The sequence below is a fragment of the Semicossyphus pulcher genome, unplaced genomic scaffold (assembly GCF_022749685.1).
Source record: "Semicossyphus pulcher isolate SPU_LCO1_2020_fin unplaced genomic scaffold, fSemPul1.0.p SCAF_1, whole genome shotgun sequence".
Taxonomy (NCBI): Eukaryota; Metazoa; Chordata; class Actinopteri; order Labriformes; family Labridae; genus Semicossyphus; species Semicossyphus pulcher.
This window is the reverse complement of record NW_027211603.1, coordinates 823,348-841,239: the sequence shown is the minus strand read 5'-3', so window position 1 is coordinate 841,239 and position 17,892 is coordinate 823,348. Positions and strand designations below refer to the sequence as shown.

The window sequence follows — 17,892 nt, the reverse complement described above, 5'->3', positions numbered from 1 at the left end:
ACTTAGTGGCAGTGTCAACAGAAAGGATGAGTGCCTAAAGGTGATGATTATTTCTTTATCTTGAGATTCTCTGTAAGAGCCCTGTGACGATGCTATTTAGCACATTAACGACACACATCAAATTCATAGTGCAAAGAAACAGCGAAGTAAAGCATTAGACATAAAACACTGAGCAATAAAAACACAATATAACAAGAACAATAAGTGATAAATCCAGGTTAAAATGAATCATGTTAATTGTTAAAAACAAGATAGAATTAAATAAAATATGTTAACTACAGTTACAGTTCAGTTATTACTCATAAGTTGCAAAAGAGAAAGTAAAAGTGTTTAAGAGAAAACAGTAATAGGTGAATACAAAAGTAAAAACTTTATTATTTCATTAAGTGTTGAACTCGAAAGGTTCACACTCCTAAATTAATGTGTGTTTAATCAAATTACAACATGTGATCTGCTTTTTGACAGAATATAATGAAGCTTGCATCTTCTCTGTGCAATGTACCTGATAAGCACTTGGGGGCAACTAGTTAGATGCACGCTAACTGCCCCAGTGTTACTGTTGATGCGACCCTGATCTGTGCAGGTATACAGGTGTAGTTTTACCACTGAGCAGTCCCTCACTTTAGCTAAGATTTCAGGATGTTAGGTTAGTTATATCCATTAAAGCCACATAGAATATCAAGCAGTTGTAGTATGTATAGTGGCATTATAGTATGTTCTTTGTTATGTCTCAGAATAACAATTATAATTAAAGCTAAATAAGCTTAAAATATGCAGCTGCATCACAGAATCAGAACTTATCTTCTCTCAGCTTAATTCTTTTGTTTTATGGCCCACAACTTTACTGTTTTGGTTTCCAGCAGCAGCAGGCAGCTTCTTTCTGAAAAAATACAAAATCATCAGAGCAGCTCCATTTGCAGCATAAAAAATAAAGACAACACAGGAAGAAAACTAAATCTGACATATAATTACAATCACAGAATGCAATATTCAAGGCCCTTCAAAGTACTACTGAGTGTACGAAACAGTGCTTCAGTCTGACCTTACTGTAACATAGAACTCTGTATCTCAGGTTTAATGGTAATGATACATATTCACTGTTCAGAGCAGTCAGAGACAAGTTGTCAGCCAGCTTTGACATGGTTTTATTGGAGGCTAAATGAATAAAGAAAATAAATGTGTACAAAATGATTTTTTAAGTGCCTCCTGGTGAAAGTATTGAAAAATGTTCACATTTAGTTTTACAGATTAACCAGCTAAGTTCGCAATCTATTTAAAAATGGACACTTATATGTGACATATGACATTTTTACATGTCTCTGTTTAGAATATTAAGTCAATAGTATTGTATAGTACTTTATTATTTTGTGTTGCCTATTGTAAATTAAAATCAGCCGATTATTTGCATTGAGTGTTGATAAAACAACCGAAGTAAAGTATTCAACACGGGGCTGTCTAAACCAGAACGGAAATGATGGATGGTGCTAATCTTGGTGTTTGTTACCTCTTTGATGGGACAACACAGGCATCTTCTCGAGAAAAAGCTCCTCAGGAGCCAGAGGATGACTTCACTACAGTAAAGTTTTAAAATATCTAGACACGTACATCAAATTAATGCACTTTTTTTTTTGTAGCCTGTTGTAATACACAAAAATGCTTCCATGGGTTTCTTCCGGGACACTGTCAACATGACGGAATTGCGCATGCGCACGTTCCTCCCAGTTGTCTGTTGACAAACGTGACCAATGCATATCTCTGTCCCGTCGTTAAGTGGAATAAAATGTAATTTCACTGGATTTTGTCGACGTTGCGATGCTTCAGGTGGACTCTTCATGAAGCTGTGAATCCAGTAAGCACTTCAGAGTAATATTTATTAAGTAGCACTTTGCTTGACTGGACTAATTTATCAAGCGGATAGTCAAGCTACAGTTCAATGCTAGCTAAGTTAGCATGTAGCTAAATAGCTACAAGGATAAAGTTAGCTAGCTGGATTAACGTTTGCTAAAACTTCTAACTTAACATTTAAACAACTTTCTGAGATACCGACATCCACCCCCATGACCTTCTTCTGGTAGACGTGTGGAGCCTTTGCGGCTTAAAAGAGCCGTACTAGTCTGTTAACGTAAAATACCATTAGCAGATACAAGCTAGTAACTAAGCTAACGTCAAAACCTCGGTTTTTACCGGATAACTTTTAATGAGACTCAACTGTTGTCTTTGAAATGATAAATAATGATGAATGTCAGCTATACTTAGTGGATATATGGGGGGTCTTACTGTGCTTTTCGTTCCATTAAAGCTACGATTATACTTAGCAAAATGACTGAGTTCAAGAGAAACAGTTAGCTAAATGTCAGTTTTAACAACGTTAGCATCCGTATGCAGAATCTATCATTGTGCCTCTTCCTCTTACATTTAATGTAACCTGTCCATGTAAATGTAAATGTTGTTGTTAACCTTAATTAGGGGACTTTTCTGCATCGGATTGTGCACAGTTAACAGGTTCTCTCAGCCTGTTGCTAATGAAAAATAAGCAAATTAATTTTATGTCGTGCATATGAATTGCTTAAAGATTCATGACAGACACCAGATAGCCACGGTGTCATTTCGGGTACTGTTGCCTACTTTGGAATGCGTGAGAGAACCAGTTTGACCTGATTTTTCCTGCGTCACATGGGCTGGGACTGTTCAGTGAGCTGAATGAATTGTCTGATCCTGCACCCTGTCAGTGTACTCAGGCCTCAAGTCGTGACCAGTTCCGTCTGGAAGGTGTTTGGGCACTAGATATAAGAAGTACCAGGAGACACACCTGCCAGTCTGGTTTGAAACGAGACCTTGCAATCAGCTGTGAAGTGAAAAGACTGTATGATTATGTCGCTTGCTTTGTTGGCTTATTTCCAAACATTCACTTGACTGACTCGGCCGGCTGGTCAGGTTGCTGGATATACTGACCTGAAGACTGTACTCCTTATGCCATGACCTGCTGATCTAGAGTGGTTCTAAATAATTTAGGATTGCAAAGCAGAGAGCGCGTAGCCTAACAAAGTATTGCAGCAAATCTTTGATGGTATTTTGCCCCAACTGGTTTTCAAACTAACTGGTTTCCATAAGCGTGCCTGCTGTCATTTCACTGTTTGTTTACACATTATGGGCTCTGTCAAGCATGTATTTCTTTTTTGTTGGCAGCTGGGTTGTGGTGCACACACACAATCACATTCACCTTAGCTTATATAAGATGCAACTTGAAAATCATTCATTTAAAAGTAAAACCAGCCCTGCAAAAACCCCAAAATGTATTTTAATAGAACCATAAGATTACACCTGTTCACTAGTTAGGTTTATGTTTATGTCTGCCTTATGTTGTTTTCAGTGTTTTGTTGTTGCAATGTAACGGATGCAATATTCTGGAGCTATCTTGCTGTGTGAACTTAATATTATATTTAAAGTTGAATCAGGATGTTGGAGTTGAATCTCAGGCAGGGATGATTCATAAATTCTATCCATCAAACTTTTTATTCTCTTTACGGAGCAAAATTGTTACATGGCCTGTCGGACGGTTCTGATTTATTCCAAGACCATGGTTGGGCAAAAACATAAAACAGAGCTGGGTCGGATGAATCAGGATTTCTGTTTGATCACGTGGGTTTGTGTTTTAGGAGTAAACTGAAACCATGCTGAAATGGTTTTCCGGTGAAGAAGGAGAGCCTGGATCTGTGGTGAGTACACATGTGCTTATTTTTCACTACTGAAATATGGTCACGATGCCATGCTGATGCCCCTGACACAGATTAGTGTGTTAAGGCTCTGTTGTCAGCACTAACCCAACACTTTTCACACAGTGATACATATGCATTCATCACAAATATTGTGATATATTGTGATGAATAATTTTGTGTGTGAGTAAAATGTCTTGCAACTTGTTTGCTTTGATGTGTAAAAACAATAGTGGATGTAAAAATGGCTTCCACAACAGCAGAACTCCCTGAGGCGAAGCACGTGTATTTTGCTAAATGCATTTATGTTTTTGCAAGCATTTTTCCACACTTCATCATCATACATGCCACAGAGTGAGCATGGATTCAGTCAGCGCTGACATCATTTCATGGATGGCAGCCATTTTCATGAATCATTCATGTTGTGTTGTGCAGCCTCTCTGTTACTACCCACTGAAACTCTGCAGTCTGTATCATGTCCAGATAGACTGGATTTAGGTAGACTGCTGAGATCAGGGCTTTGACTCAGACAATCGGGGCTCACACTTCCTGTGAGGCGGGGGGGACACTGCTTAAGCTTAAATCCCTCTGCAGCCCCATCCTTTTTTCTGCACAGCCCACATGCTTATCTCTGTACTAGTCTAGCAAGTAATGCAACAACTGATAAAATTGCTTGTCATTTTTAATTTGGCAATTCAATTAATAAAGCAAACCAGAGGTGGTACAAGAGAAGCATTTCTCATCTTTGGAGTGTATGCTGCATCTGTTAGCCTTCAAATAACCTTCAGCTGTTTAGAGTTTCAGTTCCAGCTGACGAGAATGGTATTGTGACCTTTCCTGATGTTATTAGATGGATTATGCTTTGGCCAAAAAGAGTCACATTAAATACACAGTACAGCAATTCATTGTATAAACATCTGTTGGTTTATATTTACAGCCTCATGTTAACTTACACATCTAAGAATGAGCTGAATGTGTTATTACAGTGAGGTGAACAGGTGACCTGTATTTGGACTAATATTTCTTACGTTTTGACATCAGCTGTCTCGATCAAGAGAAATTAACTGAGAAACAAACTGAGCTAAAGTTAGCAGAAGTTCAGCTCGCAGCCCCTCCGGACGTCCTCTGTCCATCAAACAGAGCGTCAGAGAAACTCGGACTTAATTATGTGTTTTTCCCGGTTTTAATCACCGGGTCTGTTTGGAACCGCTGCAGATAATTTGGCTCCTGACAGACACCTAATGAATGATGAATGCTTAGGGTGATTTCTTTACCCTGAATTTGAAACGAGTAGCTTATGTTTGTGTCAGAATTGCTTCTGAAGAAAGAAAGTCTCTATTTCCTTCTTTCAGGTCCTCTACAAACAATCACAGCCATCTTTGTATGCAAGCTGTATTCTCACACGCTTGAATACACACACTTTAAAGCTTTCAGTATTTTCCAGATAAACTCCAGAGAAAACTGCGTTTGTCTTTGCTCTCAGATGGCTCTCTAAAATGTTGCTGCAAACAAAACCAGGTGTTTTCATTTATTGTCTGGCCAGGATGTGCATTCCTTGCAGCTTTCAGAACCAAACACAGTAAGAGCTTTTTGTTTTTTACTGTAGCTCATCATCTCTCCTGTCTCTCTCCAGGGTCCAGGCTCTCCCCGGGGTGCTGCTGCAGGTGTTGTCGAGGTTCCTGTAGAAGAAATGGCAGAGCGGCTGGCCCAAACTGAGCAGCTTGTTGCTCAGCTGAAGGAGATGATCCGGGAGAAGGATGCAGCACTTCGCTCCAAAGACGACCAACTTAAGGTGAGGTTGAATCCCACTGACTTCACAAGGTGTGCCTCGAGAACAAATGCTGATTTCTGAGTAATTCAAACAGAAAGGGAAGACCAACTTTAAATGCACTGTCAATGAGGACAGTATCATTTTAGATACTTTATTGCACATGTGAAATGTCTGTTTGCTGTGCGCGTTATACGTCCATGTTATTGCCCATATAACTGATCACTTGCACAAAGTAGGGGCCTGATCTGTTTAAGACCCCCTCTATGATTATCTAAACCATAATGTAAAATGTGAATGCTTTTTCTTTTGCATTAATTTTCTGTGTCTCTTATTCAATAGTTGCAAAAGACCTGAAAGAGTGCACCACATGAGTGTAACTGTTAAAATAGTAGTGTTGAAACATGAACTGTAAATACACACTGAAGCGTAGTACAGTGTTTACCTGTGTGGGAGATATTGGGACTCTCTGTTTACGTCACTGTGTATTATTTTAAATGATAAGACATTGAATTATATTGTAATGTTATTTCATCGTACTAAATGCATGAAGGGTATGCTCAGGGGTCTGTCTGACAGATTCAGGCCTCATTACTGATTCTAAAATAGTTGGTAATGGGAGAGCTGCCTCTCCTGTTTGTCACAGACTGAGATAATTCAATAAAAACACTGTAACCAGTTAACTGTTAAACTCTGAGGTCAAAGTCTACAACACAATAACAAAGGCAGGAATGTGAGATTAGAGTTCAGCTGTCATACCACCACTACAGGCCATCATCCACACACCACTTGTCACTTCCTACGCTGCCAAAGTCCACGTCTTTGCAGCATCTTCTTAAATGCTCTTACAGGGACAGATTCTGCAAAAAGTGCAGCAGTTAATTTGTGCACTAAAGTAATGTTACATTGAACATATTGTCTCTGACTCAGGCGGAGAAGGAGACATGCGAGTCCAAGCTGTCAAAGGTGCGTCTGCAGAACAAAGCAAAGGTGACCTCCCTCACCACACAGCTGGAGGAGCTGAGGAAACAACAGGGGGGTCAGGGCACGCCTACACACGGCAAAAAGGTACAAACACACAAACACATTCACACAGTGTTTTAATTTAATCTTATTCAGACATAAGCAGTACATGATTTCTACCACTAGGGGGCACACAGGCTACAGTGTAAAGTCACTGTTAAACACATGGACCATTGGCTTATATGGTTTTTACTTCGAACATGATGCAGAGAAATTTGATCATCCCACATGAGTCGTGTTTCTAGTGTTGTGATGAATGTAATTCAGTGCCTGCTTGATTTTACAGCTGTACCTTTTTGTTTCTCTGCAGGGGTCATCAGAAGGAGGAGGGGATCAAGCCAGTCGGGGAAAGATCGTCCTGCTAAAGAAGAAGGTCGAGGAACTGGAGCAGCAGCTTGCACAAAGAGTGGAGGAACTGGAGAACAAGGTAAAGTACCTTTATGTCTCATTTCCAGCAACATAACAACGACCTCATGGTTATAGGTAGAAAGTTTATCACACATATTTTGTTACGGCTTTAAACAAGTAAAGATTAAAGTAAGCATTAAAGCGTTACATCTTAAGGGCCAAAATACATTCATGACTAACTGCTCCTGATGAACTGTCCAGACCTTTAAAATGATCTTTAAAATACTTTTAGATGACTCGAAGTCTTTGTTCCTTTAAACCAGAGATCTAAAGTTTTGCCACTATTTGATATATTTTATCTTATTTTTATCTTCTTCTTTCTGGAAAGTCTTATTGATGTGTGTCTTTTAAACCTTGTTTTATTGTCTTATGTATAGCTCTTAAATTTCCATGTTGTGTGAATGTGCTCTACATCTAAACCTGCCTTTACTCCTGCTAGTGTGGCATAGTGTGTAAGGCCTTTTTATTACTGAGATGCTGAACATTTAGAGAGAGAGACGCAAACAGGCATTAATATCTGTGATCATGTTTCTAATGAGCATCTTCCTTATGTCTTCTAGATGAAGGAGGTCGAGTTTCAGCGGCAGCGAGGCGAAGAAATGGACGCCATGCTGACAGAGAGGGACAGGAAGCTGGCAGAAAAAGAGGCTTATATTGTTCACCTGCAAACAGCGTTAGCAGGAGATCAGCCCATCGCACCTGCACCTCAACAAAAGGTCAAACAGTTACAACAAAAGACATTATTGCCACACATTAAATACTAGCTTCCTCTCTAGCATATTGTCTATCCACTCATTTTGGCTCAACTAGGCTGTACTTCCTCAGGTCACAGAGGAGGGTGGAGCGATGCAGGAGCTGCAGCTGCTGGTGCAGAGTCTGACCAGGAAGGTGGGAGAGTCGGAGGAGCGCTACAGTTTGCTGCAGGAGCAGGCGGACAGCCTCAAAGAGCTGCTGGCCACAGAGAAGGAGCAGTACAGTCAGAAGGAGAGCATGTACAAACAGAACGTAGGTTTTCAAAGCACTCGGTTATTTCTGTTTTGGGTCACACAAGCAGTGATGCTTTTATTATAGGTTTATTTTTATGCAAGGTCTTTTTATTGGTATTTTGAGTCATTCAAAATAACACAGATCACAGATATAGTTGAATTAACATGATGTATTCCCTCATCCCCTCTTACCATCCCATGTTTCTGCTTCAACCATTTAAAAAACAAACATCAAAATAAATAAGGAAATTATACACCATATGGGGTTACTAGTACATAACTGCAACATCAGTGGCTCTCTCTATGTAATTTTTGACATTTCTGAGCACTACTCTTGCAGAGTGACACATTTTCTGAAATGTTAAATGATGAATGAGGACTTCATTTTATTGTGTAACAGCTAGAGGAGTCTGTCTTTCCCTTTAAGTCAGTCCCTCCAGGATTTTCATGGGAATTTTCTGTGATTGTTGTGGACTAAAATGCCTGATTTTGCAGCGGCTTTCAAAAAAAAAAAGACATCACATATCCACTGTGAGGGACTGGGACAAACACTCCTGTAAGGCCATCTACTGGCTGAGTGAGCTGTTTGTCTTCTGACTTCATTTCAGGTTGACTTCAGTGAAAAGACGTCAAATAAAATGTGTAAAAATGTAATGGTACTAAAGTCAATGCTCATTTCACACAGCGCATGTGCACAGTCAATGCTATCCATGTGCGCAAGGGAAAATATGCACATATTAAATTCTCTTTAGACTCTTCTAGTCGTTGTTTTGCCTGCTGCGGCAGTATAAAACAATTGACTGGAGACAGGAGGTATAGTACCTCAGTGTACAATGATTGAGATCAGCGCCGACACACACATCAGTAACAAGCAAGTTATACAGTAAAAGATTCCCCCAGTTTATAAGACGTTGCAGACCTCAGGGGATATCAAAGAAGTGTTTGGTGACTTCACATGCCTGGGGAAATGGGATGGTCAAATTGGTCAAATTGGTCCAATTGCAAGGTCGAGAAAAAGTTGTGGCAGTTGGATAAATTTGTTGGAATTTTCAGGAACGCAATTTCGCAACGTCCAAACCTATCCTATGTTATACCCGGTGACTAACAAGCATCTCTTTGGGGGAAGCTCCGAACACTGCAGTTAAAGCAGAATGTTCTTTGGGTATTTCAAAGACGTCTTCAAAAGGTTTTTTGATTGACAGAAACTTTTATTTTTGCACGAAACAAAAATGAAAGGGTTGCTGGAACGTGCTTTGTTGTAGAATTTGATGCTGTGTGAATTTATTTGTGTTGCTGTCTTATGTCTGATGATGCACCCTCTCTTTGGTTTTTAGATCCAGACATTCAAAGACATCATTATTCAGAAGGATAACCAGCTGATGGAGATCAACCAGTTGCACGAACAGGAGCTGTTCAAGCTCGCGGCAAAGTCTGATGCCAGTGCAGACTTGGAGCAGGTAGTTATCACACTCATTTATTTGGGTGTCACGTAACTTCTGTTATTTTATGTCTCTCTCTTATCTCTGTTAAATTCCTGTTGTAGCCACAGGATTCTATGATGCACATTTATGCTCGATACAGTGTCATTTAAGCTGTGTCACTGTTTTAATTTTCATGCTGCGACTACTATAGAAAGTTTACTATCTTTGTAATGTAATGTTAAACATGTCTTCTTGTCTCCTCCTCAGCTTCTGAAGGCTCTGAAACAGAAGCTTCATGAGAAAGAGGAGGTGCTGCTGGGTAAAACTCAGGTCATCGATGTTCTGCAGGGAGAGGTGGACGGCAGGGACCAACAGTTAAAGGTCAGGAATCTCTTTCCTTCTCGTCCTCTTTGTGTTTATTTTGTGATGACGTTCTTGACTTTTAATTATGCTTATAGTCGGGTTTCAAATGACTAATAGGTACACAAAGTTTTCGAATAGCTCCTGGAAGTCCAGTCCAGTTCTCCAGCAGCAGAGAACTGTGATGTTTTAGCTGCAATGCAAATGCAAACTTTAGTGGCCGTACTTTGATGGGGTGCAGTTATCCCCTGATTACAGCCCGTTTAGCGGCTGCCGACTGAAGCCATTTGCTGGAGGAAATCCCAAAGTTTTTTTCTTCCTACAAGACCCCCAAATATGTAAAAGGGCCCAAGTTTAAAACATACTAAACTCCACTTTAACTTGTTTCAAGAAGTAAAACGTCTTCCCCAATCTAACCTTTGTTACATCCCTCACCGTCCTCCCTCTCTTCTACCCACAGGAGCTCACAGAGCGTCTGCGGCGGCTACAAGTAGAACGAGAGAGCCTGGAATCCAAGATGGAGGCAGAGAAGCATGTGATGCGAGCACAACTTCGCGACCTGATGGAGAAGCAGCGGGTGGAGGTGCAGCGAATGACTGAGCAGCATCAGACACAGATGGCCCAGACGCAGCAGGACCTCCTGGGGCAGCTGGAGGAGCTGAGGAGGGCCTCGTTAGCGGCCCCAGCTCCCAGTCAGGAGGGCTCAGGAAGCAGAAACATGCCGGCAGAGTCAGTATCAACTGACAGGATATCTGAGCTGGAAGGTCGGTTATTCTTTATGTTCATTATTAATAATTAATAACTTTTTAATTAAATAATAATAATACTTTTATAGCGACTTGAGCCAGTGAGTCGTTTTTAGCATTTTTGACGCCAAAGATGGGAAACTTACAGATGTTTGAGGAAACGTAAAGGACTTTTTACTACTACTACTACTACTATGTACTATTCAACAGTAAATACAGTGAAACTATTTTAAGAATAATCATAAAATAATGAGCCTTAATCATTATCCTGTCAAATGTTAATCTGTGGCTTATTTCAGAAACCAAGTTTCTCTGCTTATAACCTTCAAATTCAAACTAGCCTCTCTTCATTTTTTGCAGCCCAAGCAAAACAAAAAACAGAAGAAGCCAGCAGATCAGAAGCAAAGTTCCTGAAAATGAAAGCCTGGTCTAAGTCTCGGATCAGACAGTTGGAGGAGGAGTTGAAGAAAAGCCAGGTAACGATGCACCGCCCCTACCACTAACAAAGCACACATTTAACTCACCGAAAAAAACAATGATCAGAACAGCTTCTTGTGTCGGTCTGAAGCAGATATTCACGCTGATGTAAAGTTCAATGACTGTAGTGTTAGTGTTAGTTACGTCTCCTCTCGCCGTTCCTCCTCTACTCTGCTACTCGGGAACAGAACGCTGAAGGAGCCCCATTTGTCGACAGAGCTGTCAATCATGAGGCCACACCCCCTTTTTATAGCATCAAATAACTAAAGTAAACTTGTCAGAAAAATGAACACAAAGGCGGGCTTTATGAGCTATACTGCAGCCAGTCAGCAGGGGGCGATAGAGAGGGTTTGGCTTCACTTTTAGGGAGCTGTCATGTCGGCCATCTTTTCATACAGTCTGTGACATAATATAATTTAAAACACATCAAAATGCAGGAAGCACTCTTCCCAGCAAGGTTGCATAGTATAAAAAAAGACACATGTTAAAGCTTCTTACTTTGTTCCCTTCAGGCCGGTGTTGCCCCCCCTGACCTAACTGCCCTGCGGAGTCATATCACAGCACTGGAGGAGGAGAGGGAGGAGAACCTGTGGAAAGTGGAGCAATATGAGGAGCTCAAAGCAAAGAACGGTACAAAATTAAACCTATGTGGCTTTTGCTTTTAACATGTTACTCCCCTTCTGTATGACTTCTTAATTCTGCCATTTATTTGCTCCGAAGCCAAAATGAACTTGTGTTTTCTTTTAGAAATGCTGGAGGCTAAGCTGGTGGTATACGAGGAGCAACAGAGGACACTGCAAGCAGACCTGGAGCTGTTCACCAAGAGGGCTGCCTCTCAGGTTGGGGATCCAGCCTTGTTCTATAGATTTTCCCTTTACAGTTGATAAACCTGCCCAGCTTTTGGTCTCCTGTAACTTCTCTGCTCCTTGTGGTCACAGACAAGCGAGTCAGGCAGTGCCGACGACACTCAGAGCCAGGTGCTGGAGTGGCAGGAGATGGTAGCCGAGGCGGTCAGCGCCAGGGACCGGGCCAAGGAGGAGAAGGCTGCCATGTCTCTCCGCATCAGCCACATGGAGGAGGAAAGAGAGGGTAAGGCTGTAGCTAGAGGATGACACAAGCTCAAGGACAAGCTGTCTGAATGAAGGTGAAATAAACAGGCTCAGTTGTTAGTCTGGAGTAACTATCAGGGTCAGAAAGTAGTGAAAAACCTGGTCCGTCATTATGTCAAACTTTATGACATGCCATCCGTCCTGGAATAAGCGTCCCTCCTGTGGCACTTTTCCAGAGGGTTCTTCCATTTGATCCTTTTTTGGAACATTCCCTAACTTACATTTAGGTTGTAAGGATGCAGATCCTGATTTTCCTCTGAAGTCTGATGCGGTGCAGAGTATAAAGCTCCTTGAGGCACATTTTTGATCAGTGAGCATTTGTTTGATATCCAAACAAAACCGACTTGAGTTTGGAGCTATAGATTGAGGTGCTTTCTGACAGAGGTGGGGAAAAAGTTGTTAAACAGAAGCCAAGTATAGATTTATAATTAATAGATTATAAAGGAAATGTTTTAGTAAATGAGCTAAAACAAACATGCAGACATCATTGTTTAATTTCAATTAAGGCTGCACGATATTAGAAAAAACTGACATTGCGAAAGCTTTTTATTTATTGATTTTTAATACAGGAATGAACGATCATACTTGTTTTTATTCGGGACATTTAAGTATTTTTTCTTCTAACTAAACAAAAGTCTGACAGCCTTATGAATAAGTAGAGAGACTTCAGGTGGAGCGACATGTTCAGACTTTTGGGCTGTAGTTGTGTTAGTTATACGGTGTGTCATCATACCGTGTCGTATCATTTCTAACAGTGTTGAAATGTATGTGTTATCAGCGTCTCTCATCGTCTCCGTCTCATGGTGTGTGCTGCAAGTGTAGCTGCTAAAAGTAAAAGTAACCACGCTGTGAACGGTCCGTTTATGTAGCCACAGCATTAATGAGCACCGGGACGAGGTGCGCCTGATAACAGGAACACACTAACTTATAAGCCCCCACGCGTAACTGAGCGTCTGCCTCGATCATCCGACATGATCTGTGACGGCAGCGGCAGCATCGGGGCGGGTGACACACAGACTCTGCAGCTCCGTTCGCTCTGTGCTCTGGTGAAGAGCTGCACTCACGTGATATCAGACAGACTTTTCTTGAGGAGTAGTGATGGAAAAAGAGAAACTGTCGAGTTTTCATTTTGCACAGAGCAACAACAAAGTTTCAGCCTGACGTGTTTCACTTAATTTGCCTCGCTCTGCACATCCCACGATGCGACTGTTGCACGTGTGCACATCTCAATTGTGGTTGTTAAACAATATAGCGTGCAGCCCTAATTTCAATTGGACTTTATTAACGTAGTTGCCTTTTTGTATAAGATGCATTTTTCAAATGATCTGTAATAGTACAGTACACACGTTGGCCTTCAGTTGAGTTGAGCTGTGTAGAATGTAATCCAAGCTCAGGTTCTCAGGTTTTTATATAGTGCTTCAGAATCCCATTTTGCTGCTATGAAATGATTTAAGTGGTCTCTGGTGATTTCCACCCCTACTGTACAAGTGTATTACATTATACTGAGCAGTGATGTAAATATTCAGACAACCTAACAGCTGTGATTTGGAGGATATAGTATTAGAAACACTTCCCAGTCTGACGCAGAGTTTATTTAATTTTAAACTTCTTCTGTCCTAATACCCGACCACCATCACCATGTTTTGTTTCAGAAGTACAGATATTGAGTCTGTGTTTTACTGTTGACCGCGTGTCCTCTGTTGTCTGACTGAACATTACTTTCTTTCTTTAATTTCCCCCCCCTTCCTCACATTGTTAACGGGGAGCATTTGGTTTTCCCTGTGGTGCCTCCCATCTCATGGACCTCCGCCCCCCCACTCTCCCTCTCCAGCCCCTGCTCCAGGGATGGGAGCAGCCACACTGAACAGTTTCCCATCAGTTTTGTGCATGCAGGCTCCTCCAAACCTCCAGTGCAGCTCTTGCTCACTGTACTGCCTGCAGCTCCCCGGACTTTACCCTCTGCTGGGTCGAGCTGCAGGCAGTGCAGTGGCAGGCTTCACTTCAGGGTCTGCCATTTTGTTTTCCCTTTTCCTCTTTTCCTGTGTTGTTCCTATTTTCCATTCCTTTCTGTTCTCCCGTCTTACTGTGTCTTCTTTACATCCTTTGTTTCCTGTTGTGGCCACACTTGAATACCTTGAAATAATCCACTAATAATTCCCTGATATCAAATATAATCAAACTTTGCAACTGATCTTTTCTGATGGGATGGCTAGAGTAGAGTTATCTCTGGGAAGAGGACGAATGTTTATCTCACGTGGTACCAGATGCTACACACATACGATAACACTGATAACAAATGTTTACGTTTTTAGACCAGTAGTGCAATAAGTACTAAAATAGTCCAGCTGTTTTCTAATGTAGTGTTCCCTTGTGCTGCTCTAAGGCATACTTTAGGATGAGTGTATACGCAATATATTTATGTATATATATATATATATATAATGTGCAGCATCAAAGTACGTGTGCTAAAAGTTCTTGTTGTTTCCCCTGACAGGCTCAGATTGTTATTCTAAGTGTCTGACAACATTACAGAAAGGATCCCTACAGAGCAGACGTTACATCGCTCTCTTCAAAACCACCAGACTCCATTGACAAAAACACTAATTTTAGCTTGCGGAGCACCAGAGTTGCTGGTTTACAGCTGCCATGATTGGTTAGTTTGTTTGTGTTGAGGTTGGTGTTTTTTAAAATGGTTTGTTTTGAAAATATGAGTGTAACATGCAAAATAACACGAAAAAAACTAACCAGTCGAGGCAGCAGTGGAGCCGCGGCTCGTGTGTTCTGTGAGGTAAAATCAGTGTTTTTCTGAATGGAGTCTGGTGTGTTTGCAGAGAGCGATGTAACGACTGTGTGTGGTTAAAACAATCATCTTCCTCTGTAACAAAAAGGTCTATCTCTGTAGGGATCCTTTCTGTGATGTTGTCACACACTTAGAATAACTATCTGAGCCTGTACTTTGATTGGACCGGTTTACCTTGCAGCCATTACAGCCAACTTTGCACATGCTGAGCAATTTGTACCTGGTAAAAGTCATTAAGACCCTAAATATGCAAAAGTAGCTCCCAGGTTTAAAAATACAGGAATAGGGGCGCTGCTGCTCTGTTGGTATCTCTCCATATACAGCTACAGTCCTCGACGCACTGATCGCAGGTTCGACTCCGGCCTGCCGATCATTTGGTGCATATCATCCCCCATTTTCTCCTCCCAACATTTTCTGTCTCTCTTCAGCTGTCCTTTAAAAATAAAAGCAAAAGCCAAAAAAGAATCTTTAAAAATCCAGGAGTTACCCTTTGATGGTATTACATGAAAACTAGAAGTGATCAAGTCTCAAATTGCATCATCACTCTAGACATCCAGTAACTTTAATTATAATGCACTACATATATGCATCAGTAACTAGGAACACTCAGAACAAATGAATTTCGGCTGTTGATTTTGATCAAGTCAGCTGACTGTTAATTTACTGACTCAGTGAAGTGGAGTTGACTTTAATACACTAAGTGTGAGTAATGAGACGAAAAAGCCTCAAAGCCATCACAGTAATTAACACTTAGAAGCTGTTTCTTTTAAAGCTGACAGAAAACTTTGAACATTTCCTAAAGCTTCTTCCTTGAACAGTTCTTTTTTTAACTTTTGCCTTCCATGAAATCATTCCTATTGGTGTTATTTTTGGCAATTTAATTCAGGTGGAACGTCTTTGGGAAGCAGGTGCTGTAATAACAACTTAATTGCAGAATTGTAAAGTATGAGGCTTGTAGACGAGTTGCTCTGATGTGACTGTTAAGGTGATAACATGCATGCTCATCAGTTGTTTTTAACTAACTTCTCCAACATCAATTCTTGCTTAAGTCTGGGACACACTTCCTACCTGTACCTGTGCTCATGGCTACAGCGCTGTTCCTGCTATCAACCCTATCCTATTACACTGAGGTTAACTGAAATGCAATCAGTCATCAAACGTTTTATTTTATTATAAATTGCGCAGATAGAAAAAGAGCTACCTGAAAGTCAGCAGGTTACCGCAGTGTACTAACAGTTTAGGCTTCATGGAGAATCCTCACGTCTCTCCTGTTCTTACGTCCCTCCTGCTGAGGTCAGTGTAGGTGACATGCTTCAGATTTGTGTTAATCTACACGATAAATTGCATGTTTAATTTTTAATTAGTATATTACTGTTAGAATAATGTTGTATCATCTGCAAAGGTTATTTTAAATTAGGCCGATTTCTGCTTCTCCCTGCTTATACACTGAGCCCACACTGATGCTGCTTAACCCACTGAACTCCTTTCCTCTTTCTGCCCCACCCTTTGCTTTGAGCTGCCCCCCCCCTTTACCCTCCCCTACACACCAAAATCAGCCTGTTGTCACAAAACAGATGGGAACAAGTTTTGTTCAGACTAATCAATCTGGCCTTTCCCTGCTTTGCTTCCTTTGCTGCTAAATGAACATTCAAATGAATTTAAAGCACTGGAAGACTCCCCTCAGATCTGCACCTGCCCCGTGTTACTCTAAATAACTCTCTGGTCTCCCTGTTGAAGAGAAACGATGGTGACTCATGAAAACAGGCCCTCTCCTGCCTCCCACAGCCACTCTTACTTCCCTTCTCCCACGTGTTTGAATGCTGTTATCCTTTGCTATGTAAATTAGGTGTGCATGGCTCTGACCAGAATGTTGCTTTTGAAGTGTTCCTCAGGTCCACGTAGCTCATGCAAATACAAAGTGCAGCCATATCTGGAGTTTGAGTTACTTATGCTTTCTCCATCCTTGATGCTCTCAGTGTGTCTCCATCCTTCCCTCACAGCCTGTCTCTATTGTTGCTTTCACTTTTGGAAGACTGTTTTCTATGTTGCAAAGATCATTTGTGGTGTTAAAAGTGCCACTTTTCCCATTTCACCAAAATCCACCACCACCATCTATGCCAACACACTCATCTCTTCTCCATCTCTGCCATCCTGTCTTTATATAATATCCTCTTTCATTCCGCCATCATTCTGTCCTACCCATTTTATACCCACCTCCCATCCATAAATACATCCTCACTCCAACCAACCGTCCCCTTTCCCTGTGGCACAAAACTGATTGAGGATGACTGGTTCTTTCCTGGCTGCTCCGATCCAGCACTGGCCTCTCGGCAGCAGGAGTTGGAGGAGGAGCTGGCTCAAACTCGGGGGCTCGGCCAACACAGAGCCAAGAAGCTGGCAGCTCCAGCCCAGCGAAGCCTGCAGGTAGGTGGACGCACTGATATATATGTGGTTGTGCCACGGTTGTACAGCATATTTTTGGACTCTTGTTAAATACTCGTATGTTTCCAATCACGTAGCAGCTTCTCCCAAAGTGCTAACTGCACAACTTATAGAAAATCCAGCCAAACTTTCATATTTTGAGAAAACTTTGCGACTTCTTCTCTTTCTGCATAAAAAACTCCAAGTCAGAATCAGGTAACAAGCTCAGGTCAGGATTAAAATTTAGACTGTCCTAAACAAACATTGATTATTTTTATGATTATAAACCTATTAACCTTAAAAAAAAAAAATGCAGTCAAAAGAATGTTGCCTCTTTTGTTCCCACTGTACGCCTGTTATTGTTACACTATGTAACACTGGGTTTAGTGGGTGTGATCTCCTGCAAGAAACACCACACTGCTTTTATGCAAGAAGCCCTCCAGTGATCAGTCCTGGCTTGGTATTCTCAGTACAAAAGTGGCAGAGAAGAAAAGCCAGAAGAAGAGGATGCTGAAGGCAGCAAAGGAAAAAAGAGAGAGTGACCGAGCAAGAGGGCGGGCAAGAGTGAATCTCAAACTGGCTTTTACTTGTCGGCAAGAGAGTCAGATGATACTCTGTAGGAGTGTGAAGTTCTAAGAGACTTAGTTGTTTCTTCAACGC

General features: G+C 41.3%; 1 protein-coding gene across 1 annotated transcript in view; it reads left to right on the top strand.

Moving 5' to 3' along the window:
* The first annotated feature begins 1,744 nt into the window (after positions 1-1,744).
* Positions 1,745-17,892, top strand: part of LOC138607908 (golgin subfamily B member 1-like) — a 42,186-nt gene continuing 26,038 nt past the window's right edge. The window contains exons 1-15 of the mRNA XM_069680602.1: positions 1,745-1,849; positions 3,657-3,716; positions 5,347-5,505; positions 6,412-6,549; positions 6,815-6,931; positions 7,473-7,628; positions 7,738-7,917; positions 9,233-9,355; positions 9,587-9,700; positions 10,140-10,443; positions 10,786-10,901; positions 11,415-11,532; positions 11,650-11,741; positions 11,841-11,992; positions 17,085-17,235. Coding sequence (XP_069536703.1) covers positions 3,672-3,716; positions 5,347-5,505; positions 6,412-6,549; positions 6,815-6,931; positions 7,473-7,628; positions 7,738-7,917; positions 9,233-9,355; positions 9,587-9,700; positions 10,140-10,443; positions 10,786-10,901; positions 11,415-11,532; positions 11,650-11,741; positions 11,841-11,992; positions 17,085-17,235 — 1,965 coding nt within the window. The 5' untranslated portion in view covers positions 1,745-1,849; positions 3,657-3,671. The remainder of the gene's footprint in view (positions 1,850-3,656; positions 3,717-5,346; positions 5,506-6,411; positions 6,550-6,814; positions 6,932-7,472; positions 7,629-7,737; positions 7,918-9,232; positions 9,356-9,586; positions 9,701-10,139; positions 10,444-10,785; positions 10,902-11,414; positions 11,533-11,649; positions 11,742-11,840; positions 11,993-17,084; positions 17,236-17,892) is intronic.